The 26,845-nt window shown below is 40.0% G+C and overlaps 1 protein-coding gene across 1 annotated transcript in view; it reads right to left on the reverse strand.

The window, feature by feature from the left end:
• HYDIN (HYDIN axonemal central pair apparatus protein) overlaps nt 1-26,845 on the reverse strand; it is a 343,591-nt gene that overhangs the window by 225,294 nt on the left and 91,452 nt on the right. Inside the window, exons 9-11 of the mRNA XM_036346816.1 lie at nt 22,911-23,035; nt 10,769-10,970; nt 4,844-5,027 (exon numbers count right to left, since the gene is read on the reverse strand). Of these exons, the coding sequence (XP_036202709.1) occupies nt 4,844-5,027; nt 10,769-10,970; nt 22,911-23,035 (511 nt within the window). The remainder of the gene's footprint in view (nt 1-4,843; nt 5,028-10,768; nt 10,971-22,910; nt 23,036-26,845) is intronic.

Consider the following 26,845-nt stretch of genomic DNA (forward strand, 5'->3'; position numbering starts at 1 on the left):
AGTAAAACTAAAAACATTACTTCTAGACCTCTGTTCTGTATGCCCAGGACTGCCTTGTGGTCACCCTGGGGCCTTGTCTGCTCCTTCCTCCACCGGGGTCCATCTCTGGGGTCTCTCAAACACAAACTCCCCCACCTCTGCACTCTGTAACCACATCAGTACCCAGGACACCCCAGCGTTACCTCCTCAAGGTTTGAAGGACAGACCCTAGGGCAAGTTAGGTAATGAGCATGATATTAAAGTGAGCCAAGACAATGGGACTAAACAGGGCCACCCCGTGAGCAGGTCACAGAACAATGTAAGGACTTTAGGTGCTAGAGTTTGGGCCAGACGTTGTGATAGCATTGAGTCAAACTACTTCTCACACGATTATACTGAGAAAATTTGATTAAATTCAAAACCATCACCACCTCTGGGCATTTTAGAGACAGTGACTGATTTCTTGATCTTGAATACTTGCTTTAAATGGAAAGAACCTCTAAGATAGAAACAATGTTCCCATAAAATACACAATATGCAGAGAACACAATAAGGGCTAAACTAACCTTGGTTTTAGCTGACTCATTTGAAAGACCAAGATATATAGACGTAGGTCTGAAAAATAAACATACCATTTATTTCTTTTCAGACACTAAGATAACAGTGTTGGATTTTTTCCCCCCCTTTTTAAATTTACCTCATTTGAGGCCAATTTCCATCTTAGGTGGACACAGAGGCTGAAGAGGCCATCTGAAAGCAAGGTGGTAACTAAGCCCCTAGACTAGCATGGGTGGGGAACGTCTGGCCCTCGGGCCATATAAGGCCCAATAAATCATTTTGTCTGGCCCTGCCAAAGCATTAGGGGTGAGTTAATTAAATGCTTGACCAAATATAGCAGGCTAACTTTAAATTGATAATTTTGTATAGCCGCGAATGATGTTATAAATATCCAAATGGCCCTTGGCAGAGAAAAAGGTGCCCCACCCCTGCCCTAGATCAACCTTTTATTTTATTTTTAGCTTTTGAACAGGATATCAATTAGAGATGAATTTCTAGATCAGTAGGCGACTGCATGATTTTAATCTTCTCTGCTTCAGTGAACTCAACTCATATCAAGAAGCTAATTAAAAGGAATCACACTCTAATAAAAAAAAAACACTAATTGCTGATACACAGCTCAACTGTCAGAAATTAAATAGTGGCTTTGGTATAACTGATCCGATATGTGAGCAAGATTCAGAGACCTTCAGTAGAAAATGGTGATGAACCAACCATAACTGGGTAGAAAGATGTAAGATGGGCTAATGAGCCCTCCCCGGCTGCCTCTCTCCGAGCAGGCCTTCTCTGCGAATTCACAGCCTCTCCTCGCCTTGCAGGGTCTCCAAAGGGCAGCACCAGAGGGCTCTCTTGGGTCCTCTGCAATGTTCTTTTCTCAAACTGTTCTTAGAATTTCCATCCACTTTTCATGCCCTCCATGAAGACCTGTATAAGACGCTCACATACCTTACCTCCACTCCTAACTGCTCTCCCACAAATTTAGGACTGCATTTCCAGAACTTTTTGAACATCTATTATCATCTCAAATTCAATGTATTCAGAGCCAAACTCATCATCATCAACTGATTTCCCTCCCTGACTCCCTCCTTCCCTCCCTCTCTCTCTTCCTTTCCTCCCTCCCTCCCTCCCTCCCTCCCTTTCTTCCTTCTTTTCTCCCTCTCTCCCCTCCATTAATTGGCCCTGAGGTAGGCCTGGAGCACAGATGAGGACAAACCACTTCTGACCTTAAGAGACTCAGAGTCTGTACCCAAATTGGATCCAAGTATCCTACCTACCCTAAAAATACAAAACAAAACAAAACAAAACAAAAACTTATTTTGTGCACAAAGCAACCAAAGCCAAGAAAGATTGAACGGCTTGTTTAAGATCACGTTGTCTATCGGCAAAGCTGGAAGTTAAACCCAGGACAAAGGAGAGAGAGATAGAAACATCAATAATGAGATAGAATCATTGATAGGCTGCCTCCACACCCTACACAGGGGATCGAGCCCACAACCCAGGTATGTGCCCTGACCAGGAATCAAACCGTCACCTCCAAGTTCATGGGTCGACGCTCAACCATTCGGCTGGACCCAATCTTATTTCTTATATTCCCTATGGCTGCTTGCTCCAGAAAAACTGGCCATCGTATTGTTATATAATATGCCATGAAACAAACAGCCTCCTTTTTCTTTGTTTTCACAATTTCTCCAACGAGAAACATTCTCCTTCTTCCTCTCCACTTAATTAAATCTTACCCTTCCTCCAATACAGAGCTCGTATCTCACCTTTCTATAAATCCTTTCCCAACTCTCTCATCCCAAACTACTAGAGCATTTATTTCCTGAGCCAGAAAACCCAAATCTCAACAGTAGAAAATACCCATAGTTCACATTTGGGTCAAGAAGCTAATAAAATGGCAGAATTTTCCCATCAAATACCTTCAAAAGTAATTTACAAGGTAAGATTATAGTACACTCACAAGAACTGCATCTCTATAAATCTGTCAGGATCTTTAAGTAGGGGGCGGGAGGAGATTCAAAATCAATAAATAATTCCCCGATACTGAGATCTGCTTTTTGGACCAGAATAATTTTACGAAGACACTGGCAAAGTTTCATGCCTTCATTTCATTTTGCAAAGATTGTCAGGAACCAGCTTATGCGTACGATCATGAGAGGAAAACCTGCCTAGTGTAAAGACAAATCATTACAGAGGCTATAAACACACTATACTTTATCTCCCCTTCCTGTTTCTGGTGATTTTTTTTCCCACACAATACAAACAAAATAGTCTCATTTAAAAGATACCATTTCTATGTATCACTGTTTTAAAGGATGGTTTTCTTAGTCCTGGTGAAAAGATGCCTCGTGATAACACCCAATGCAGTTCCTATCTAGAATTCAAAAACAGTTATTAAATGCCTTACTTTAATATACATATATCTCCATCATGAAGCTTCAGGTAATGGAAGTAAGCGTGAGGAGAGGAAAATCCAAGGTAATCCAAGTCTTTCTACTTGTGGATTAGAAATATGCAAGACTCACCTGCGGACCTCCCGCATCTTCCTGAACACCAGTGTTTGCTGTCCGAGTCCCACTCCCAGAGGATATGAGAATCAGGACGGTATTGACCAGCCTGGGTCTCGAGCACCAGCTGGGAAGACCCCTGGACTGTCCACACACTGGACCATCCTGCTTGTTCCTGCTGCCTCCATCCTGCTCAGTCATTTGCTACTGAAACTTGTAACACCTTCCTGATCTTTTCAACATCTTTGGGCTTGACCTATTTTGATAGGTGTCTGTTCTAGCCCTTCAAGACTGTATGTTCATCCTGATTTAACCTCTTGCTGGTTTAATCCATCATGTCTGACTATCCCTTTGCTCAACTGAGCAATGGACAGTCTTCTGATGGGAAAGAAGATTCAGCTCCAACCCACTTCTCCAACCTATTTTCCTGTGTGAACCCTTTACGTCAAACAACCTGACCCATGCACAGATCCTTGAACGAGCCATGCCATGCACATCCCCATTGTTTCCCAAAAGTCCCCATCCTGCAAGACGGACCCAGTTCAAGGCTCTGCTCTCAAGAAGCCTTCTCTAGCTTCTCAGTCTGATAATCGGCCTCCCCTCTGAACCAGGGTACTGGCTGCCTGCATTAGTGACTCCAACAGCAGGTCTCACAAAACAATAGTCTCAAAGAAGTCTCATCGATGTTTGGTACACACACAGGGTGCCTGGTATAGAATATGTAGTCAATAATAGTTATTGAGTGAATTAAGGACAGAGTCGTTTTCAACCAAGCAATTTTTCCTGCCCACCAGGGGGACATTTGGCAATATCCAGAGATAGTTTTGGTTGTCATGACTAGCATCTGGTGGGTCAGGATCAGGGTTGCTATGAAATAGCCTACAAGGTATAGGACGAAGATTATCCAATCCCAAATGTCAATCATGCAGAGGTTGAGAAACCCTACCCTACAGTCAGGCTAATCAGAGACAAATTTCTAACTGCCGATACTAACTGCTTGGCCTTGAGTAAGTTATCACATTTCTCTAAGTCTCAATTTCTCCATCTGTAAAATGGGGGATTAACTATAATTGAATGTGTGTGTGCGCGCGCGTGTGTGTGTGTGTGTGTGTGTGTGTGTGTCTGTGAAATAAATTAGATAGTGCATACAAAGCACTTAATAGTGGCCTAGCTGGTTTTGCTCAGCGGTTAGACTGCAGGGGTGGGCAAACTTTTTGACTCGAGGGCCACAATGGGTTCTTAAACTGGACTCAGAAGAAGGAGCTGCGGCCGTGTTTCCCGACGTTGCCAAGTTAACACTGCTGCTGGTGAAGGAGCGGAGGGGAGAGCAAGAGAACCCTCCGCTCTTTCAGCTCCGCGGGCCGGACAGAACAGCTGAACGGGCCGTAGTTTGCCCACGGCTGGTAGAGCATCAACCTGTGGACTGAAGGGTCCGGGGTTCAATTCCTGTCAAGGGCACATGCCTGGGTTGTGGGCTTGATCCCCAGTAGGGGGCGTGCAGGGGACAGCTGATCAACGATTCTCTCTCATCATTGATATTTCTCTCTCTCCCTCTCCCTTCCTCTCTGAAATCAATAAAAATATTTTTAAAGTGTTTAATAGTGATTGGTGCATAGAAAGTGTGACCTATAAACATAGCCTGTGAGCATTCTTACCGTTAACCTTCATTTCCTTCTCATAACGATGGCGAGGCTCTTCAGATGGAGTCTTTATGCTCTCAGAACAATCCCACAGCGAGTGTTTTTACCAAAATAAGGCCCGCACTCCCCTATATGTTCAGATTGTATATATGTGCTCACCAGGGGCTCAATTATGAAAATGTTATTCAAGAAGAGTATGCTGTCCGCCTGAACCAGCCTTCTCTGATTCGCAAAGGAGCGGGAGAGAATGGAAATCCGTTCTCGGAGTAAAGGATCACTAACAAACTCTTCGAGAAACTCGTCAGTCTCATCCTTTTCCTCTTTGATCAGATCCTCACAGACCCTGAAGGGAAACGGAAAATGTGAGACTCACTCTGGTACTCCCATGAAGATCACTGTAAAGGGCTCCCCCCTCCACCCCAGCCTCCTGGGAATGATCTCACCCATCACCCTGGGGCGGTCCCTCCTTGCCCTGAGTGTGTAACGTGCTATCTGAGTGATCTTCTACTTTAACTTCTCAGGAGCCTCAGTTTCCTCTTTAGTCACTTCCTTCAAGAAGTCCTCCTGGGCTTCCTGTCCACTTGCTTTCTCCTGAGCCATTATGCATATTTGGGCAAATATTTTATTTTAGGTAATAGTGTTTTTCCAAGTTGCTGTTTAAACACTTAACATCTACTCTCCCTCTCACACTTCAAGGACAATTTTGTTTCTGTTAAACTTGCTTAGCTTTAATTTTTTCTTAGATGGAGAACAAAATTGAGAGCCTGCGCGCACTGGGCTTGGAGGCTGATTCTACTATCTATTTACTAGCCCTCTATTCTGCCCTCGCCACAGATGTGGTCACATTACTCCTGGTAGCCATTACTTCACCTGAATTTTTAAAAAATATATCTTTATTTATTTCAGAGAGGAAGGGAGAGGGAGAGAGAGAGATAGAAACATCAATGATGAGAGAGAATCATTGATCGGCTGCCTACTGCACATCCCCCTCTGGGGGTCAAGCCCGCAACCTGGGCATGTGCCCTTGGCCAGAATTGAACCCAGGACTCTTCAGTCCCCAGGTCGATGCTCTAGCCACTGAGCCAAAACAGCTAGGGCTCACCTGAATTTTTGGAGACTGCATTTTATCTCCTCCCAGGGTATATGACCATTTTCTCAACATTTTACTGGTATCACCAACGATGAGAGACAAATTATTTAATGAGAGCCTAGGGTCACTGAATTCCTGACCAAGGCCCAACTATTCTCTAAATGACTTCATGCAAACTACATAGCCATGTCAAACAGCTCCTTTTGATAACTTTCGTGTCTAGGTTCCTTTGGCCACATAGCATAAAGATGCCAAAGAAATGGCTTCAGTGTGTTCTGGTTCCATTCTGTGCTTCCTTTTTATTGTGTTTTGGAAGCAGTGTCTCGGGTAATGAGCAGTCCTTATAAACTGCTGGGCAGAGCAGCGCAAATTAGAGAGAGCTCAGTCCACAGAAAGGAAACCGCCAATTCCTGTGAGGGGAAGCTGTAACGCCTATCTCTAGAAATCAATCTCAAAGGAATAATCACCGATGTAAGTAAAAACACAGCTACAAAGATGCTCATCAAAATGCTAGCAACAATACCAAAAAAAAATGTGGGTAAATTTTATGTAAGAGATTGAAGGATTGGTTAAACAAATAATGGGAATCATAAAAATTACATTTATTTAGGGGTTTAATGGGAGTGGTGTGTGGGGTTAAAATGCCTCGTATGGACTAAGGATGGATAATAATGCTCCATGAACTGAAGAGTATGATTAGCTCAACCCTTGAACCAGAAAAAAAAAAAAAAAGGAAACAGAACATAAATTGCCAAGCACTGCTCTTCTCCCCTGCTGCTGGGACTCTTAAATCAGTAACAGCTGCATAATGCAAAGCGGGTGGGTGGAGGGTGAGGCTGGTCCCACACGTCTCATCTTTGCCCTCTGATGCGGAAATGGAGCCACGGCTGAGGTACTAAAAGGCAACATGCAACCACACCTTGAGCTGCGTTAACTCCAACAAGGGCTTCTAGATACCCCTGGCTACTGTGAGGCCATTTTTTCCTGCTGGTCTCCATGGTCTCCTGTCTCAGAGGTGGTTCTGTGCGACAGCTGAGGACACCTCTTATCAGAGAGCTCAACAACACACCAGCCTTCTCTTTCAGTTAAACCATGGATTTAACCTATTTTCCAAACGGTCTGGTGGCCACCAACACCCATCACTTTCAGGCCTCAGGTTCAGCCGATGGAGTATAGTCAACGGGAAAGACTTGTGTCTCAGGTATATTAGCATTGAACCAGTAATGCTTCCTCGTCTTCAGGCGCTAGACACCCTGCTCCCCTGCAGCACCCTGAAGAGATGATAACTAGATGCCGAGGAGGTTGGAAACTAAAAGCCGTGGCCTTCACAGCTGGGAGAAATACTCCCACGTCCACACCTGGCGTGGAAAGGTTACAGCCATCCACCTTCCAATGGACCACGCGACCCCGGTCACGGAGCACTCTGTGATGACTGTTTTAAACTGAGGACTAGATGTCCTCTCCCTGTTTACCAAATACCGCTCAAGATTAAATTTATGACTACCTGGGTGGCAGGCCCAAAGCCCAATTAAAACTGATCTATCTAGAGAAACATGTATTTCCCTGTTTCTGAATGTTGTGGAATAAATCCATGTTGACTACTCGTGGGAGTCCTCTGAAGACTGCAGGAGTTCCTGCACAGAGTAGATCTAGAATTTGAGCCAGCTGCTCTTGAGACATTGGTCATGACCTTCATGGAGAAGTGGGGAACAGAAATCCTCAAAAGCCCATGCCAAGTCTGATGAGAATGAGTATGAAAGAATCTTATGGTAATGTTTTATAATTCCTCAGGACAAAGGGGAGGAAGTAAGGTGGGATGAATGCTGCCTCCATTTCTGAAGAGATTAATTTCTCTACAAGTCCCAGAAAAACATCAAAAAGACAAAGACCCAAAAGGCAATTGTTAAGCCCTCTGTGTCTCATTCTGAAGGTTTAAGTAAAAGTGGGGAGAAAAAACTTAAAGTCAAGAAGTTCTTCCTAGGGGGAGTGACATCTTCGTTGTTAGAATCTGGAGCCTAGAATTAGTCCATGGTCCCAAATCTGGACACGTGCCCTATGGTTGGTACCAATATGCTGAGGTATGTGGAGAGGAAGGAAGTCATCCTTCCTAGAATGAAAATGGTAACTTCCAGAAAGGAATAAGGCATCCTACTCTTGAGGAGGGCTGAAATTCCTCCACTGGGAGATCAGCAAGATGTAGTGGCCAAGAAACCACGATGGCTGGAATGGGGTCCTGAGGGTACTGGTTAAAGCAATTGGCAATCTCAATGTGACCGCTGAGCAACTTCCAGCTCCTATGAGATGAATGCCTTAGGACAAGGTTTAAGCCATGTTAGAGTTGGAAAGCAGAGGGCAGACTCCTGAGTCTCACTTAAAAACCTACACTGACGTTTTAAATCGTAGGTCCTTGGGATGCTGCAAAGGGAAACTTTGGTCGCTCACAGTATGCATGAGACCGTTTCGAATAGATCCTCTCTGTCCCAAGTTCAGGACCAGAGTCGACCTTCCTCTCTACATGTTTAACTACAGAGGCTGCTGAAGGAAGAACAGGGGCAGATTGCTCATCACCAGGAGCAGGAGAGTCAAACACGAGGAGGTTTATTCTGGGGATACCGACACCGGCCTCGTTGGGGAGGCCAAGAGGAGGTTTATACCATTAGCTAAAGATCTGACTGCTGCTTCTCAGGGATGAGCAAACCTTTGACCACAAGCAAGCTACCAGAGAACATTCTGCTTTATCTCACACTGCTGTGTGGCTTGAGATACAACTTGAGGACCTGTGACTTAGCGGAGAAGGGGGCCCATACTCACTGCAAGAGCACTGCCACCTCCAGAGGGGCAGCTATCCGGAGATGAGAACTAAATGTTCAGTGAACAACAAACCTCTCTGTAATTGCCTTTTTTTTTTTCCTGGAGGATAGGCATCTCATAGCTATTTATGTCCAGAATAAGAATCCATGGCTAATAATAGAAGTTGTGGCATGCTCGGGGATGTATTAAGGAACGAGAGAGGGGTGAGAGAGGAGAGACAACCTGCTCAAATAAGATATTAGGCATAAATGGTCCATTTCCCCTTTAAATCAATTTCCCTTCATGTCCCAGGCATCTGGCCCTAGGAGAGAGGGGAAGAGGGGAAGGGATGGCATATTCAATAAACTCTTCACTTAAATCAACCAACTCAGTTTGGAGAAACATGAGTTATGTGGCTATGTGTCATCCAAAGCGAAAATGGAAGTATTCTTATTTAGCCATCTGATGCCACTTTTCAAGTTCATTGTTTAAGGGAAGGGCATGATCCTAGATAATAAAATTAGGCTTCTAATCATGGTTATGAAAATGTTATCCCATATTATGCCCTCGCTACAGAAAAATTGCTAGACGCACTAATAGAAAGAGCAAGAGATATAGTGAAAGAAAGACAATATAAGAGAAAAGGAATAAGACTCAAGGATATTATTAAAGAGATAAGGGTGTGAGTGTCAGGGAAGGTGGAATGGGGAGGCAGGGTGGGGAGAGAAAAGAAATATCCATCCACACATGGTTGAAATTATATACTCTGTATCTTAGCATCTCTGACAGCAATTGGTTTAAATTCTTCATGAGTTTTCCTGTTGAAATTAACATCCTTAAATATTTTTTGGACATAGGCTTGGCATCAACTATATTCTATACATATAGTCAAACACATAGGCAAAGCTGAATTGAAAGCTGGCTTCCCCTCTGAAAGTGTATATTCATTCTCCCCAAGAGACTATGCCTACAGGACAAGCAGGTTATGTAAACACTACATTGACTACTATTCCTTTGCTTGTACCTGCTCTCGCATCTTATCTTTAAACCTGCTTGGACCATTCTGATTGATGGTACACACATCAGCTGGGGAATCAGGACCAATGAAGCAGCGGATGACCAGTTTCCTCTGGCCTTTCTCAACTTCTGGTGTTTCTATACCATGAGGCCAATGAAAGTTTTTAGGCAGGAAAAGCTTTTCTTTTCTCACTTTTTCAAGATGACATAGTGGCAATCCAGTGATTAAAGCTCCCTGCCTGAATAATGAAGCTGCTGGTTCCTCTGTGCCTGTCATTGTCACAGCTCCTTCTGATTCAATTAGGGGCAGCACAGTGGGGGATTTCTGCCTGGTTTCCATGGACCTAAGACTTTTATTTTTATCACATACTAACTTGGTTTTAAACAAAGCTTTGAAGCTTCCCAGGGCTAATCTTTAATGAAATTGGAGAGGCAAATAAAAAAGGCGGAATAAATCCAAATGAAAGCAGCAAAGGTGCTAATTTGGGGAGGATGAAAGGAGTTTAAAAGAGGCAAGGGTGGATTCAGGAAAAAGAAATATTCAAAATTTAATAGTGAAGAGATTAGTTAAAATAGTTAGGTTTTCTATTTTATTAACTTTCTCTACTGCCTAAAGTATCACTTTAAAAAGCAGAAATTAAAGATACCAACAAGAAATCATTATTAAATTATATGGTTAGCAGGGATTCAGCAATGCTACTAAAACTGGGACTATAAAAGCTGTTATATCTAAGCCCTTCTTCTTCCTCATTCTTCCTATTTTCTGGAAATACCTTTTCACTGGAAAAAAAAAATTCCACATTGATCCCAACCCAAAAGAGATTATTTTTAGAAACCCTATGATACTTAATCATTCTGATTAGGGCTATGAAATGAAATACAGATGTATAGATTAGTTTTGAGGAAACAGTGAAGAATTATATATTTGGTCTTCAAAACCCAGTAGTTTGGCTACTGATAAATTATAACCAGGTTAAGATTAACTGGTAATGGACAACATTGTGTTCTACATAGTTCAACTCAAGTTCTTTCAATGAAAAAATGAGCATTGTATACTGGAATCAAGTTATAAAAATTTGACATTGTTGAATTGGTTAAAAAGTTACCACAAAAGTCACTGATTTTTCATAATAACTGAGCTTTGTGTTTCCCCAAATTACAGGACTTAGGTGATTTTTCTTACAAACCTATACTTTTCTTTATCTTCCTCTTCCTCGGTAGCAAATACCTTCCACTGGAAATGGGCAATGATGTTACTGCGGTTGTAAATAGTTATAGTTCTCTGATTGGCCAGAGATATGTAGGTTTTCTCAATGATCAAAGAATTCTTGTCCAGCCTTATATTCATGTCTACGGCAGCTCCATACAGAGATACAAACATTTTTTCACCTAGAAATTAACAAAGTAAACACATTTTGAGATTTGTTCTAGAATGATTTTACTAGGCTAACCTCGCCCCCTCCCCACCACGGTGAAGTTAGGGAATATTGCACAAGCATTACACATTTCATTTTTCCCCCCTATCAATCCAGAGGTCAGATGTGATTAGTAAACTTCAAGTATATTTGGTGCAACTATAAAGAATCATATCTTTATATGATGAATTGCTGTGGTAGTTGCTACAAGACTTTTTCTTCTTTGTGACAGTTTTAAATCCTACAGCCCAACCATGAGGTCAACTGAGTTCTAGGCTTATAATCAATGCCTCATCTCCATCTCAAACATGAGCTGGATTTCTGATTCTTAAAGTAATTGCACCAAGTATATCTGGGAAGAGCTGCTCAGCATGAGCGGATCTAAGTCCAAATCAAAGGGGATCAGGAAGGAGATTCAATAACTTCATTAATAGAAAACAGACTAAGAGAAGCCACACCCTTAAACAACAGCAATTAAACTAAAACAAAAACGAAACACACATGCACACATTACAAAAATAGAAAGACAGATACAGAGGCAGAGCTGCCTCAAACAGATTGTCAAACTGCAGCGGGAAGGCCGGGGAGGGTTGGGGGGCAGGAGGGAGGGGGGTAAGAGAGCAACCGAAGGACTTGTATGCATGCATATAAGCATAACCAATGGACATAAGACACTGGGGGGTAGGGGAGGCCAGGGGATTGTCAAGGGCGGGGGGAAAAAAGGACACATGTAATACCCTTTGTAATACCCTTTGGAATACTTTGGAATACTTTAAGCAATAAAAAAAAAATAGAAAGACAAAAGCTATGTTTATAATTTAAAATTCCTTTAATGTTAAGAACACCTTCATTCAACATAGTAATTTATCCCAGACTTCATTTAAGAAGCACCAATTGCCTTAATTCCAGGTGTATACATGAGGGCCCCACTTCCCAGAAGACACAAACCTACACAAACCTAACTAAGAATTCTAAGTTAATTTTTTTCTTCCAGCTCTTGAGTAATGCCATTTTACTGTCGTCTGACTTCCATAATTTCAGGTGTAAAGTTTGGCATCAATAAGTATTATTAGTGTGCCTTTTAAGATGGGTGTATTTTTTCTCTAACTATTTTTATATTCTCTTTGCTTCAGTGTTCAGCAGTATTTGTACCATCAAGAGTTTTCTGAGCTTTGTGAACCTTGGATTAATGTCATTCATCATTTTTGGAAAATTCACAGCCACTATCTCTTAAAATATTTTTCATTTCATCTTTTTCTCAATTTCTTCCTCTTTGATCACATATATGGGTGACCTTTTGCCTGTGTCTCATATCTACGTAGCCTTTGCTTTCTGTTCTTTTTCCCCTTATTCTTCTTTGCTTCTCTCTGTAATTCAGTATGGGTAGTTTATATTGACCTGTATTCAGGCTCACTAATGCTGTCTTCTGTTGTATCAATTCTATTATTAAACTAACACAATTAATTCTTCATTTCCAACATCAAATTTTCAGCATAACATCGTTCTTATAACTTGACAAAGATAAAACATTGGGGCCAATATATAAACTGGTTACACTTCTGAATATCAATGTAAAATCCTAAATTAAAAAAATTATTAATCATAATTCATCAGCACATTATAAGAATGATACTGTGCAACCAAATGGAATTTGTTTCAGGAATGCAAAGATGGCTCACTATTAAAATGTCTATTAACATGCAATAGATCTAAGGAGAAAAATTATATAATCTCCACTGATGCTGAAGAATCTAATAAAATTCAAAACATTTTTATTCTAATAACTCAATAAAATAAGAACTGATAGAATTAAAATATAGTATAAAGCCTCAGTAACTAATATAGTATAAAGCCTCAGTATGAAGAGACAGACCAATGGTGGAATGGAATAAAAAGTCAAAACAGAGCCAGATGTATATTGGAATGTATTATATTATAAAGACAGCATCTCCAATCATTGGCTTAATGATGAATTTTATTTTTAAAAAAGTGCTATTGGGATAACTTAGCAACCATATGAAAACAACATCAGAATAAAAGCCAAATTAATAAAATATTTCAATGTTTAGTATGAAACCATAAAAGTATAGGAAACTTTTGATAACTGTAGAGGGAAAGTTTTCTAACTTTGACTCAAAATCAACATTCCTCTAAAAAAAGATTAGAAAAGTGACTACATACAAATGACAAAAGAAATTTTGTATGACACAAATGTTCATACACAAAAGTAAAAGAAGAACTGGGTAAAATATTTGCAACTGTGTCTGAGACAAAGGTATTAAATCTCTAAATATATAAATAGCTCTTGGAAATCAACAAGAAAATCCAATAGAAGAATGGAATTGTGAAAAATGAAATACAAAGGTCCCCTATATGTATTAACAGATGCGCAACTTCGCTCACAATAAGAGAAATACAGAAGAGATGTATTTCTATACCATTTCCCCCATTAGACTGGCAAAACAAAACAAAAATTTGAGAACATAATTTGTTGTCAAGGCTAAGGGGAGACTGCACTCTCACACACTGTTGGAGGAATGCATGATGGTACCATTCTTCATGGAGTCCATTTGGTGACACAGATCTAAATATCTAACAAAATTATAAAACTATGAATCCTCTGGCCCACTTTTAGGAATTTATCCTATGGACGAGTCAGAACAAGATCAATGGTATTCAATACAGCATTGTTCTTAATAACAATAGAGTGGAAATAGCCCAAGTATAGCCATCAGTAGAAGGCCAGTGAAATAATCTGTGCTACACCTGAAAGTGGAATGCTGTGCAGGTATGGAAAAGTGCACAGTGCTATGGAAAGATCTCCAGGACATATTAAGTAGAAAAAACAAGGTTCAGAACAATTGATACAGTATGTTGTTTTGTATAAGTGGGGAATATAAGTGTGCATTCATGCTTGCATCTATTTGTAAAAAACACTGGGAAGATATGCAAGAAACCAATAAAATAAGAGCGAGGTGGGATGAATGAGATAGGGTGGGAAATAACACCTTTCAACATATACTTTTAAATATATTGCTTTAATTTCTGAATATGTGAATACATTACTTACCCAATATTTTAATGTAAAAATGGATTATAGAGCCTCAGGAAAATTGTGAAGCTTCTAGATAGCACTAGTAATGAGAGAAGTATAAAATACCATTTCAAAACCATCCGAAAGAAATGCGCATAGCAAAATGTTGAGATATGTTAAACATAATGGTTGTTGATTATATCATGTCTGTACTTTTGTGGTCATTTGAAATAAAGGGGAGGGGGAAAGTAGGCTTACAGTTATTCATATGGAAACATATCTAATACAAGAATAAATAATAATACAAGAATAAATTCTATGTTTCACGTACTCAAAACTGTAAACCTACTTTTGCCCCCCCTGTATCTCATTGGTTAAAAGGCCTGGGGAGGGGGCCGGAGTGGGGTAGAAGGAGTCAATGGGGGAGAAAAGGAGAACATCTGTAATACTTTCAACAATAAAGATAAATATTTTAAAAAATCCAAGAAAATATTCAAGGGTTTACTTATTTCACACAGATCTAGGGGATCAGAGAGACCAATGTCATCCATTGGAGTTGCTCACTGCAAAACTGTTCCTCCCCAGAAATACAGCAAGAGCAACTATATCCTTTTCAAGAATGAACTGATAATCATTTTTTTTCACCACTATCTTCCAAAAATCATCAGATCCACAAGGTATTGGAATACTTCGTTTTTATACCCACTTTCCTGAAGACAACCTTAGAAGGGGCCCCCATCCCCCAGCTACGGAGAAGAATGACAGGATGGAGGTGTGAGGCCTACAAGACTGGATAAGGGGGCTGTGCCTCAGTGCTTCTGTGTCCTTGAGTGCCTGTTCCCACAGTGTTTCTTTTGGGGTTTCTGGGGTTGAATAGTGCAGTTATTGTAGATGAGATTAGCCACCATCATTTACTCTGTCCTTGTAAAGGTATATTTTGTGGAAGGTCTCATTACCTCTTGCCAGTTCTGCCGCTATCAATCTAGTAGAAACAAATATGAACAAAACTAATTTTACCAAAAAAGGTGAAGCCAGCGACACACACAATACATTTCATACTGCGGTCTCAGTGCTTTCAGACAGCCGAGGATAGTTTTAAAAATATATGAGTGGAGCCCCAGATTCTCGAGGGCAGCTATTTTCAACCTCTTTCATCTCACGGTACACATAAACTAATTACCAAAATTCTGTGGCATTACAAAAAATATATATATTTTTTTGCCGATCTGACAAAAAAATAGATAGAATTTTGATTCATTCACACCAAATGGTTATTGCTGTGTTGGCTGCTGTCATTTTTTAAATGTGACAATCTAAGGGAAAAGAGGTCAGTGCCTATGATTGAGTAGTCAGGTAGTGCATGTTTTCTTGTGGCACATCAGTGTTGAAAATCACTGCTCTAGAAAACTAACAAGTTGGTGGATGGAGTATTTCTCATTTCTTGGTCACAGCAGGGTCAAATTCACCAAATCAAGGGAATTGCTGAATCAAACTTCTTGGGAAGTGCTTTGAAAGGTTTAAGAAACAAATTAGGGAACTGGACTGAGCTCACCCAGCACACCGGTGGCAATGCCAAAATCAGCATTTGCAATCTGCATGGAAGGCAGTGTGGGGTTATAGAAAGGGCGCTGGTCTGAGATGGTGTCAAAGGCCTGGGTTCAAGTTCCAGCTTTACTTAGATACTACATGACCATTGAATGTCTCTGGGCCTCAGTTTACTGATCTCTACAATGAAGGGAGTTAAAGAGATGTTCTCTAATGTCCCTTTAAATACTAGCACCGAATGACTTGAGAGTCTTTACGTCCTGTGTAATTTACAGAACGTTCATTCCACTTCCCTAAACAATTCCTGTCTGTGTGTCCTAACTTCTGCTATTCCCTATCCTAAGCTATGGAATAAGAACCAAAGAAAAATCAAACTAGATCAAGTGATATTTTCATGGCCTCCAAGCCATGTTAAAACATTTGCTTCTTTTGCTTGATAACTATGTTTTGTTAGATTTCCAAAATACAAAGCACACGTTTATAATAATCACATAATCGAAACAAAGTTCATGCAGGTAAGTCTGTATAAGTATATTCAGATATGTACTATTTAGCAGCTTCAACTGCAAGATATCAAATCATTCTCCCTTACTATTTAATATTTTGGTATTCCTTTATTGGCTTTTAGAAGGGAAAAAAAAAAAGAATTTCTTTATGGTTCACTAGAGTAAAATATGTAAATGACCATAAAGCCGTCCTGTGAAATACTAATATTATTATTGCGCATACATTTAATAATACATCATCACACCTCTAGGGGAAAAGCCTACTTGCCAACTCCTGAGTTGAAATATCTCCTCTTCAGTAAGAGACACAGAACCTTTTAAAATGCTGAGTAAGTGCATTAGCTCTATATCCCGATGATGCTAGCGCTTAATGTCACCTCTACGGTGACAGCAACCTCACTGGGCACTGATGAAAGCTGTGCTCCTACTTCTAGGGCTCATCCAAGCAACCAAAGGTTCCATAAGAATGTCTCTTTCTAACGCCTGTCCTGAATACTCGTATCACCCTGAACTCTTAGGTTCAATGTCTCTCAATGCCCAGCTGAAAAAATGCAAAACTTAAGCAGTCAACTTGAGCCATCTCGTAATGGTCAAATAACCTTTTCACATGTCAGTTTTATTGAAATGATAGAACTAGTTCATTCATTATTGTTTCGTTTTGTTTTATTTTGTTGTTACCATTGTAGTCTTCAGTGTTTGTATTCTTAACCTTTTCTGGAGGATTTCTTTGTCAAAGGCAGAAAGTTGCTTCAGTTCTTTCTCAGTTTTAGACTATAATGAAAAGGTAACTAAATCATTTCTAGGGTAAAATCAATTGCCTAAACAAACTTGATTCCACTACAGAAGGGCAAACACAAGAAAGGAAGGAGAGTTCTGGTTCGGGAAAACGTTAAGGAATATCATATTAGTCATTGGTGAAATTTAATACTCAAGCTCCTTCATTGCTAGGACACTGGTCAAACTCTGGTTGTTGAAAAAGCAAACTCTCCTGGCTGCATTGAACCAAGAACATATCCAGCGGGGGACCAACAACTGAAGGGCAGAAACACAACTGTTTTAGAAATGTGGCCCGTCCGGTTTGGCTTAGTGGCTGAGCATTGACCTATGTATGAACTGAGAGGTCAGGGTTCGATTCCCAGTCAGGGCACGTGCACAGGCTGCAGGCTCCATCCCCAGTAGGGAGCGTGCAGAAGACAGACAATTCTCTCATTGATGTTTCTCTCTTCTCTCTCCCTCTCCCTTTCTCTCTGAAATCAATAAAAAAATACATTTTTTAAAAAAAATGTGACTGAGTACTTCCCCCTCAAGGAGTACCAAAGCTCCTCCTTCTGGAACACTGTTGGAGAAGGTGTGAAGCAAAGCCCAGGCTAAACTTCCCCCGTCAAATTAATCCCTATTTCAAACAGCTGCAGAGTGTTCCATCGGATGCTTATTTAGGGAGATGAGAAGCCAATGATCACGGCAGCTTGGAGGAGCTGCCTGATTAATTGTGCTTAAGCAGTCATTATGGTTTTCACTAATGAAAGCTTGGTTATAGGTTCTGGTCATCAATAACCCGTAATAAAGATGAAAGCATATTCTTATCAGCTGTTTATTTCATGTAAGGAAAATTGCCACAAGATAGTTCACCTCTGTCTGCAATCTTCAGAAAATGACTTTATTCAGGAAACCAAGTTGACACCAGAACCTCAGGGTATGGAAATCAACTTCTCCACGGATGACTAACCTTTAATACACAAATATTCATTTTCTTTAGCGCAGTATGATAAATGTAAATATGGTACCAATCCAAAGGCTTACATAAAATCTAGACCGAGGGCCACTGGGAGAATGCAGCTGCATTTCAAAGTAAATGGATTATGGGAGTAAAAATGCAAATGTAGGAATAAGAGAGGCTGGGGAGATGATCAGTATGGGGGGGAAGCTCACTGCACGGCAGTGAGAGTGTGGGTTCTAACTGTTCTTCTGACTGGCTATGTGACCTTGGGAAGGCCGCTTATTTTCTTAGGAAAATGGCTTGAAAAAAGTTTACCAAAAATTATACCAGAACAAAATAGAAAATCTTAGATCTATGTCTACTGAGAAATTGAATACTTTTTTAAAAGCTTTAAGTCAAATAGCTTGAATAATGAATTTTTCAATCATTTAAGGAAGAAAGAACAAGAATCATAAAAGATTCTTTTTAGAGAATAAAAAGGGAGAATAATTCCCAACTCGTTTTATGAGACCAGTTGGCTTTTTAAGGCCAAAGACAAGGGCATTATATTAATAGAAAATGACAGGCTAATCTTTCTTATGAATTTGGATGCTAAGCTCTCAAACAAATTATCAGCAGATCTAACCCAGTGGTTAACTAAGACAATAACATTTAAAATTTGGGTTTATCCCAGAATATTGCACGGATTTAACATTTGAAAACCAATCACTGCATTTGAAGAATAAAGGTGAAATAATATGTAATAATCTCAACGTATACAGAAGTAATTGATGGAATTCAACACCCATTCAAGATGAAAAGAAACCTAGAAATAGAAAATTTTCTTTAACTAATAGAGAGTATACACTAAAGATATCATATTAAATGATGACACTCTGACACTTCCCCTCTGAGATTGAAAACAAGAGAAGGACGTTAATTATCATCATTTCCATTGAACATGGTACTAAAAGCCTAGCCTGTGCAAGACACAATAAGAAATAAAAGGTTTAACTATTGAAAAAGAATTAAACTATCATCTTCAGATGACCTGATTATATATATGCAAAATGTAAGATCATCTACAGATAAATTATGAGCTAATAAGTTAATTTATCAAGGTCTATAGATAAAAGATCAACACACAAAATTTAACTCTATTTTGATATACCCACAAAAGTTTAGAAAATAGAATTAGAAAAAAATACCACACTAGCCGTAAAAGAAAAAAAATGAATACATAAAAGACTATAATGCAATGACAAAAGGACAAACCATCCATAAAAGAATAAGTAAAAATCTTGAACAAACACCTTAAAATAGAAGACATAAAAATAGTCAAAAATGCATGAGAAGATACTCAACATTATTAGTCATTGGGGAAATGGCAATTTAAAACAAAATAGATACCACTTCACATTCACTAGGATGACTAAAATTAAAAGACTAACAATGACCAAGAGCTGATGAGGATGGGGAATGTCTGGAATCCTCATACATTGCTGGTGGAAATATAAAATGCTTCAACCATTTCAGAAAACTTGAAGTTTTAAAAATAAATTTAGGCATATAAACTACCTTACAATCCAGCAATTCTACTCCTAAGTATTTACCTGAAAAATAAAAGTATATATGTGCATGCGCGCGTGCGCACACACACACGTTGTAGAAAAGTGGTTATTAAAGCTTTATTCATAGTAGCCCAAAACTTCAAACACTCCAAAGTTACATTAATAGGAGAATGGATAAGCTATGTATGAGCATACAGTGGAATACTGCTCAGGAGTAAAAAGGGAATTACTGATACACACAACATGAAAAGAATCGCAAAAACATTATGTTGAGTGAAAGACATAAAAAAAGAGTATATATTGTATCAGTACGTTGATTTGAATTCCAAGAACAAGCAAAACTAATGTAGGATAATAGAAATCTAAGATGGGGATGAAGGAATTAACTGGAAAAGACATAAAGGAACTTTCTGAGATAATAGATGTTCTATATATTGAATGCCCGGGGTGGTAGTTACACAGGTATTTACACTTGTCAAAACTCATTGAACTGTACAATTAAAATCTGTGCATCTAAATTATATGTACTATAATTAAAATGTAATTAAAATCACTTACACCGATATGAAAAACCAATGAATATATGACTAAATCTAACCATAAGGTTCAAAACTTCTACTCAGAAAACTACTGCTGAAATTAAAGAAAGTCTAACCACACAGAGGGATAAACCATGTTTATATAAAATGATGATATATAGAAAGGATTATAAAGTAGTGGGAAAGAATGAACTACTCTATAAATAATGCTGAACAATGTGAAAAAGACAAACTAGAGTCAGTTTTAGGTATTAAATTAAACTGGAGATTGAAATAACTAAAATACTCAATAAACTATCTTTTAAACGACTTTGAAAATAAGAACATCAAAGTGAAGGGAAGAATCACAGGAAGTGATGTGGTGCCAATGCTGTCTTTTGCCCTAAAGCCTGTTGTTAACCCTTGAACTCCTGCTTTAACTATTGCTTTGTATTCCTAGGACAGGCCATAAAGTCTAGGGCCCACCCAAAGTGGAAATGCTAAATTCAAAATTTACAAAACACAGCAGCATAAGATAGGCCAATTGAGAACACACTACCCCAAATTATGGCAACCTGGCAGGTGCAGGAAGGATTTTTATTTTTTTACTTTCCCCTGAAGCAAGCAGGTCATAAGACCTTCATTGGAGAGGTGCCCTCCTAGACGTGGATGACAGGAGCATCCTTATCTGCAACGACAGAGGGACACTGAGAGGAAGCTGAGCAAGCAGGCCTTACTGTTTCCCCAAGTTTACTACACACAGCTCATACCCTTTTTTGTCCTATCACATTTTCCCAACTGACCACTCCTCATCAAACCTAGCGTAAAAACACTCGGTTTATCCACTTCTTCCAGTCTTCATTTCCTTCTGGAGGCTCCCGTGTCATATAAGAATTACATTAATTTGTATGCTTTTCTCCTGATAATCTGTTTTTTTTTTGTTACAGGGGCCCAGCTAAAAGCCTAGAAGGGTACAGGGAAAAGATAATTCCCCTCCCTACAGATAACATGATTGAAAATCATCAGAAACAATAAGCAGCAAATGAAATAAATTATAAATAAATAGACAATATATTTGAATTATCAGATACAAAATATAAATAAGTTTAATATATTTTAAAAATAAAAGGAAAACTTGAAAAATAAGAGTAGAGAGCACTTTGATTTAAAGAAGAATCAAATAAAATTTCAGAATTGAAAATAATTATAATTGAAAAATTGAAACTCAGTAGACTTCACTGAAGAGTAAATTATTGAATAGGTAAGAAGTATCCAGAGATGTCTACAGAGACAAAGAAATAGAAAACATAAAAGAGGTTAAAAGGAATAAATAACAGAGTAATAATAGATTAAGTAATAGAACAAAGAGTAACTAATTAAAATTTCAGAACAAGATAATAGAATGGAGAAGAGCTAGTAATCCATATGGGGGGGGGGGGCAGGAGAGGGGAGAAACACGGTGCCCACCTCACACATACACAAAAATGAAATCAAAGATCAATCACTAACTTAAACCTAGAAGCTAAAACTAATACCCTCCTAAAAGTAAACACAGGAGAATCCGTTCATGATCTTGGAGAAGGCAAAGATTTCTTAGCAAGAAGGCAAAAAGCATTAATCCTAAAAGAAAAAAACTGATAATGTGGATTTCATCAAAATGAAAAATGTCTGCTCATTAAGAAATGCCATTAAGGAAATGAAAAGGCAAGCTACAGTCTGAAAAAAAATATTAACAATACATATATCTGGCAAATGACTAGTATTCAGACTATAAAGTTATAAAGTACTCTTAAAGTTAATAATAAAAACATATGAATGGCTAGTAAGCACATGAAAATGGGCTCAATGTCATTAATCATTAGAGAAATGAAAATTAAAACCCTAGAAGACATCACTTTATGCCACGAGTATATCTAAAATGAACAATACAACACCAGGTGTTGGCAAGGCTGTGAAGCAACTGGAACTCACTCTTTGCTGGTGGGAGTGCAAAATGGAAAAAAATCAATGTCCCTGATGTGGTATAAGCTGTGCGTTTAACCTTCCTCTGTTGGGTGACATGGGCCCAAACTTCTTTGCTTAAGCTGGATCAGGTCAGGGTTCTCTTGCCAGAGGCCAGTGAACTATGGCCAACACTAACCGATAAGAAATACAGACTGTGCCCCTGGTTATGTGCAGTTTTAATGCTGGGCAATGTAGAGCCAGAACCACTTAGCCGCGTGTCCTTATGCAACGGCTTGAATTGTCCTGCTCAGCTCTCATCCACAAAGCCAGCAACTCTGAGCTGTGACCTCAGTGTCTTCTGGTGCTCTTTACTGGCTGTACGCTTCTGTTTTCTCCCACAACGAACGCCCTTCTGACGCAGACAATCTGAATCACTCCATGGTTCAAAAGAAATATGGAGGAAATGAGGATAGGAAGTAATAGATGGGAATGGTAAAATATTAATTTGAAAACCAACTTTAGATACTTGCATATTGTACATGCAGTCTACATGACCATCAATTAAATAATTTCCATCATTATGCAGGGTATGGCCTTCAAGAAACTGCTGTGGCAATAGTCATCGTCTTATACTGTATTTAAGAAAGAAGTAAAATATTTGCACATTCTAAGGATTACAGTAACTGCATCTTACACAGACTAGTGAACACACAAAAGACCATTCTGAACTGGGATTTATATTTTCAAAATGTCAGACAAACACAGCAACAAATCAAATGGAAAACACATGGGGGTATGAAGTTATCTTCAAGTTCCATTTACATATAAATAACCGCAATCTACTAAGGTGACATCTGGGTGTAGGTTCCCTCCTGAGCCCTGTATTTCTCAGGCTTGTAAACGTTGGAGAAACCAGTCAGGTGGGGTTTATATCTGCTTCAACATTATTTCTGTTGGAGGCATTTATTCTTTTGTTCTTTACCTGGCGGATCTTAGCTTACTCTCAAGCAGCCAAAATAACCATTCCCTGCTTTGCGTCCTCGTGTTTTCCATCTGACCTTTCTTAACGGGCGGAACTTTTAAGTAAGGAGAATGCATACCTGTGTCATAATACACAATCAGCCGTTTGCTGTGATTGCCCACAGCCTGTGGCTCAAAATCCACTTCCAATTGCATGGACTCTCCCACGGTAAGAGTTCCAACAGAGGGCTCCACGGAGAACGGCCTGCAACACACGAGACACCATCAGCACACGTTCCTGACTGTGTGAGGGGAGAAGGTATAAGGTCTAGATCTGTAGATGGTCCAGTCCCGACACTGTAACTCAGTGCTGGTGAAGTAGACTTTCCCCCTAATGTGAAAGAGCTTTAGTTTTAATGTTAAAATAACGGCAATAGATCAGCAAGTTTAAGAGAAAATTAAATGACGCGATAATATCCTTGTTTGTGTCCTTGCCATTCGGCAATCCCTTTAACATTCACCGAGTGATTCGGTAAGGGACAGATTTACAACATGGATGCAAATCATGTAATTTGCAAAAGAACAGTACCTTCGAAGGGATACAAATCAAGTTTTGTGAGAGTTCAGAGAAAAAAGGGCTTCATAATGGAAAAAAAAAAAACCAGAGTCCCCAACAGAAAGTGATGACTCAATCACAGAAGGTTCATCTGAGGGCAGTTTAACAAGGGATCTATCTACTGAAGGGGCCCAGGAGGAGGGCTAGAGGGAAACTACAAGAGACCACTCCATCATCCAAGGTTATTAACAGTAGAGCTGTTGCCCCCTCTAGGCCCAAAGAGCCAAGGAGAAAGATTGGTTTTTAAAACCCACAAGAGTCCTAAGAGAACGCTACCTTATGAGGAGCAAAGAGCTTTAGTCAAGAGAGACAGCCAGCCCCCCTTCAGAGGGAAGACACCAGGGGGAGAAGTCTCCTGCCCTCACATCCTCCTGTCTGATTGCCTGCCGGGCTCCCAATGCCTGAACCAACCACAGGCCAGAGGCCAGGAGCCCGCTGACCTGTGCCATACAGGCCAGCCTCCTGGGCGAGGGCAAGCTGGGGAAGGAAGGGTGAAGAGCATTGGAAAAGGCAGATGGGGACAAGTTCAGTGTCTTCAAAATAGAATTTGGGCACATAGACACTATGGGAGGTAGGGGGGATTTGGAAGCCGTTTCGTCTAATTGTCCTGGAAGGGAGTAGTAAGCGAGAAGCTGGATCTGATCATGAAGTGCCTTAAATAATTTACAGAGTTCTTCCTCCCAAATCGGAAACCCAGCCCACTTCATTATTTTCACACTCCGTTTCACTTCTTCCAATTGCTAGCTTTTCAAAGTAATGCATTGTGCAACGTCTGGCAGGCTAAGCTATTTCTGATTAGTTACTTATATCACAACAGACCCTGAAATCCTCCCTTAGATAATGAGCTTAATTTCAGAACACCTAAGCTTTCTCTATGAGGGTGCAGAGGTTATGGCCAAGGCCGCACCGGGTGGTACCTGAGATTATTACTGTGGGACCTGTGGTGCTTCCTCCCACAGGCAATTGTTTATTTTCTCTGATGTTCTCCTTTCTTTACTCTTCCTCTTTGATATTAGTCCTTTTCCCATTCCTGCAGCACCAATCCCCAATAAACCCCAGACATTGCTGCACAGGCACGATGGCGCAGTGGTTATTGGCCTGGAGTCAATGGAGTAAGTTCAAAACCCAGCTCTGCCATGACCTTGGGCAAGCCATTGAACCTTCAGTTTCCTCACCTATAAAATGAAGGTAATGACAGCACCGACTTCACAAGGCCCTCGTGAGGAATAAAGGAGTCGATGTGAGTAACGTGCTTAGAATAATGCCTGGCACATGGGGAGTGCTAAAAAAAAGTGTTTGTCATTATTTTTGTCGTTGCTATTGTTATTTTCATCCCCCTCCCTGGCAGCCCCTCAATGGAAGATGAGTCTGGGGATGATCCCGGGTATTTAGATGAGTTCAAATTTTTATAATTCTCCTCTCAATGCTTTACACGGCTCTAGAGATTTCATAAAGAACACACACAGGTCACAGCACATCAACCTCTTGTTCAAACACCTCAGTGGGCCTCCCAACCTATGCCATAAAGTTCAAAGTCCTAGGCAGTTGAGGTCCCACACAATCTGTTTCGAAGCAGTTTTTGCATTCTCATTAAAAACAGACATCTGTCCAAATGTCCCCTACACCTGTCACATTCCAAGTCAGGTTGGGTGGGATGGCATGGGGGGACTTTAGTCTCTTCACCCATAACCTCCCCTGGCACTGCCACCTCCTCTCCCTTCCAGCCAGACTGTGCCCCCTGCACAGACAAACCCCACGCCTTCCAAAGCCACTCATCACAGCCCGGACTCAACATCGCTTCTTACATAGAATCTTCCCCAAGTCTCCCTCTTGCTAATAATGTCTCCTTCTTCTCAGAGGCTATAATTTACTTTTTTTTTTTTACTTCTTACTTCAGTTCACCTTGTACTATACTGACTTTTCATACCTGCTTCTCTCAAAAGCTAGAGACTCTCGAGATGAAAGGAAAGGAAAAGCAAACAAAGCTTCTATGCTGGGTACTACACCGGCACTCTACATATGTTAGTTAATTCCCCCAATCCTCAGAAACACCTTGAGAAAGTAGGTATTGTTATTTGCATTTTAGACATGAGAAAACAGACGCTCCAAAAAGGCAGGCAACTGTCCCAGAGTTACCCAGCGAGGCGGTGGTGGAGGTTGAATGGACCATGCCTTCAAGTTCAGGTTCTTCCTGTTTACCCAAGCCACCTTGTTAGACTCTGGGTGTCTCTCGCCACTCCAGGCACAGTTCTTTATTCACAGGAGCCCCTCGCAGAGGCTGTCAGACGCAATTACAACCCACTCTTAGAGGGAAATAAAAATATCTGTAATCATACATTAGTGATTATCACATCCTAGTGGAAGGGACGGAAGCGGAGCAGACTTTCAGTATCTCACGAATTTCAGCTTCATGTGAGACGAAGTTGAGTCTCACAGTCTCAAAAGTTCCTTCCTTCCTTATGGCCCCAGTAAGAATCTAAAATGTTGAGAACTGGCCCCCGTTTCCTGGTTAGGGAACAATGTAATCTACTGTAATATTTTCCCCTGTCTTTGTCTCCCTAGTTCCTAATGTTTTTCTTCCTGCCCTGAAATGAAATTGCTTTCATTTTCTTTTCAAATATTTCTTGGTAGCAAAAGAACACTTTTGAAATGACTCGGGTAGTGTTACATTGCAGAGCCTAAGCCAATTTTCTGTGAAAAACAAAAGTGACCCTTCCCTAGAACTCCAGCAATCCAAGTTCCATAGAGAGGTAACAGATACTTTGCTGTTGTGCTAATGGTTGGGCTTGTATTACACTAAATGTCTTCTGGACCTAGGCAATCGCCTGGGATCGCCATAGCTACTTAGAGCTGCCTAAGCACTCTCAGTAAATCAGACAGTAACTGGGTAGAGTGTGTTAAGTTCCGGTGCTTAAGCCTTGCCTCTAGTTTAATTTTTTTACTTCATTTTACTAAAAGCAGACAGGCTGAACAGGCTAGAATCTATCAAGAGCATATCGGAAAATGCTCTTACAAAGAGCTAAAAGCACTGCTCCTCCGGGCATAAGACTGGCTTTCCCTACTAAAGTGTTCGGTTTTGATATCACATCCTCATTAATCCCAAATACTTGATGAGGGAGGGAACTTGGGTTTGTGAAAAAATCATGAACCACAGGAAAGATTTTAAGGGACTTTGAAAGATTTTTGTTCAAAGTCTTAAGAACTGAAACTATTCCATCCAAATGACTCAATGCTTTAGCAGAAGACTAAATATTGGCTCTATTTTATTAAATATTGAATAAAATATTAGTACTTTTTCTTCAGGTAAGCTTTTTATTAACTGATTCCTAACTTGAGGTTTTAGATTTTGAAATTGCTTCTTAATCTTTTCTATTTCACCTTCCAAGATTAATCCGACTTGAATCATCCAAGTCATTCTGGCACCTCCTAGAGTGTTAGGTCAAATCTGTAATAAAGTTG

Source organism: Myotis myotis, unplaced genomic scaffold, assembly GCF_014108235.1.
Source record: "Myotis myotis isolate mMyoMyo1 unplaced genomic scaffold, mMyoMyo1.p scaffold_m19_p_19, whole genome shotgun sequence".
Lineage (NCBI taxonomy): Eukaryota > Metazoa > Chordata > Mammalia > Chiroptera > Vespertilionidae > Myotis > Myotis myotis.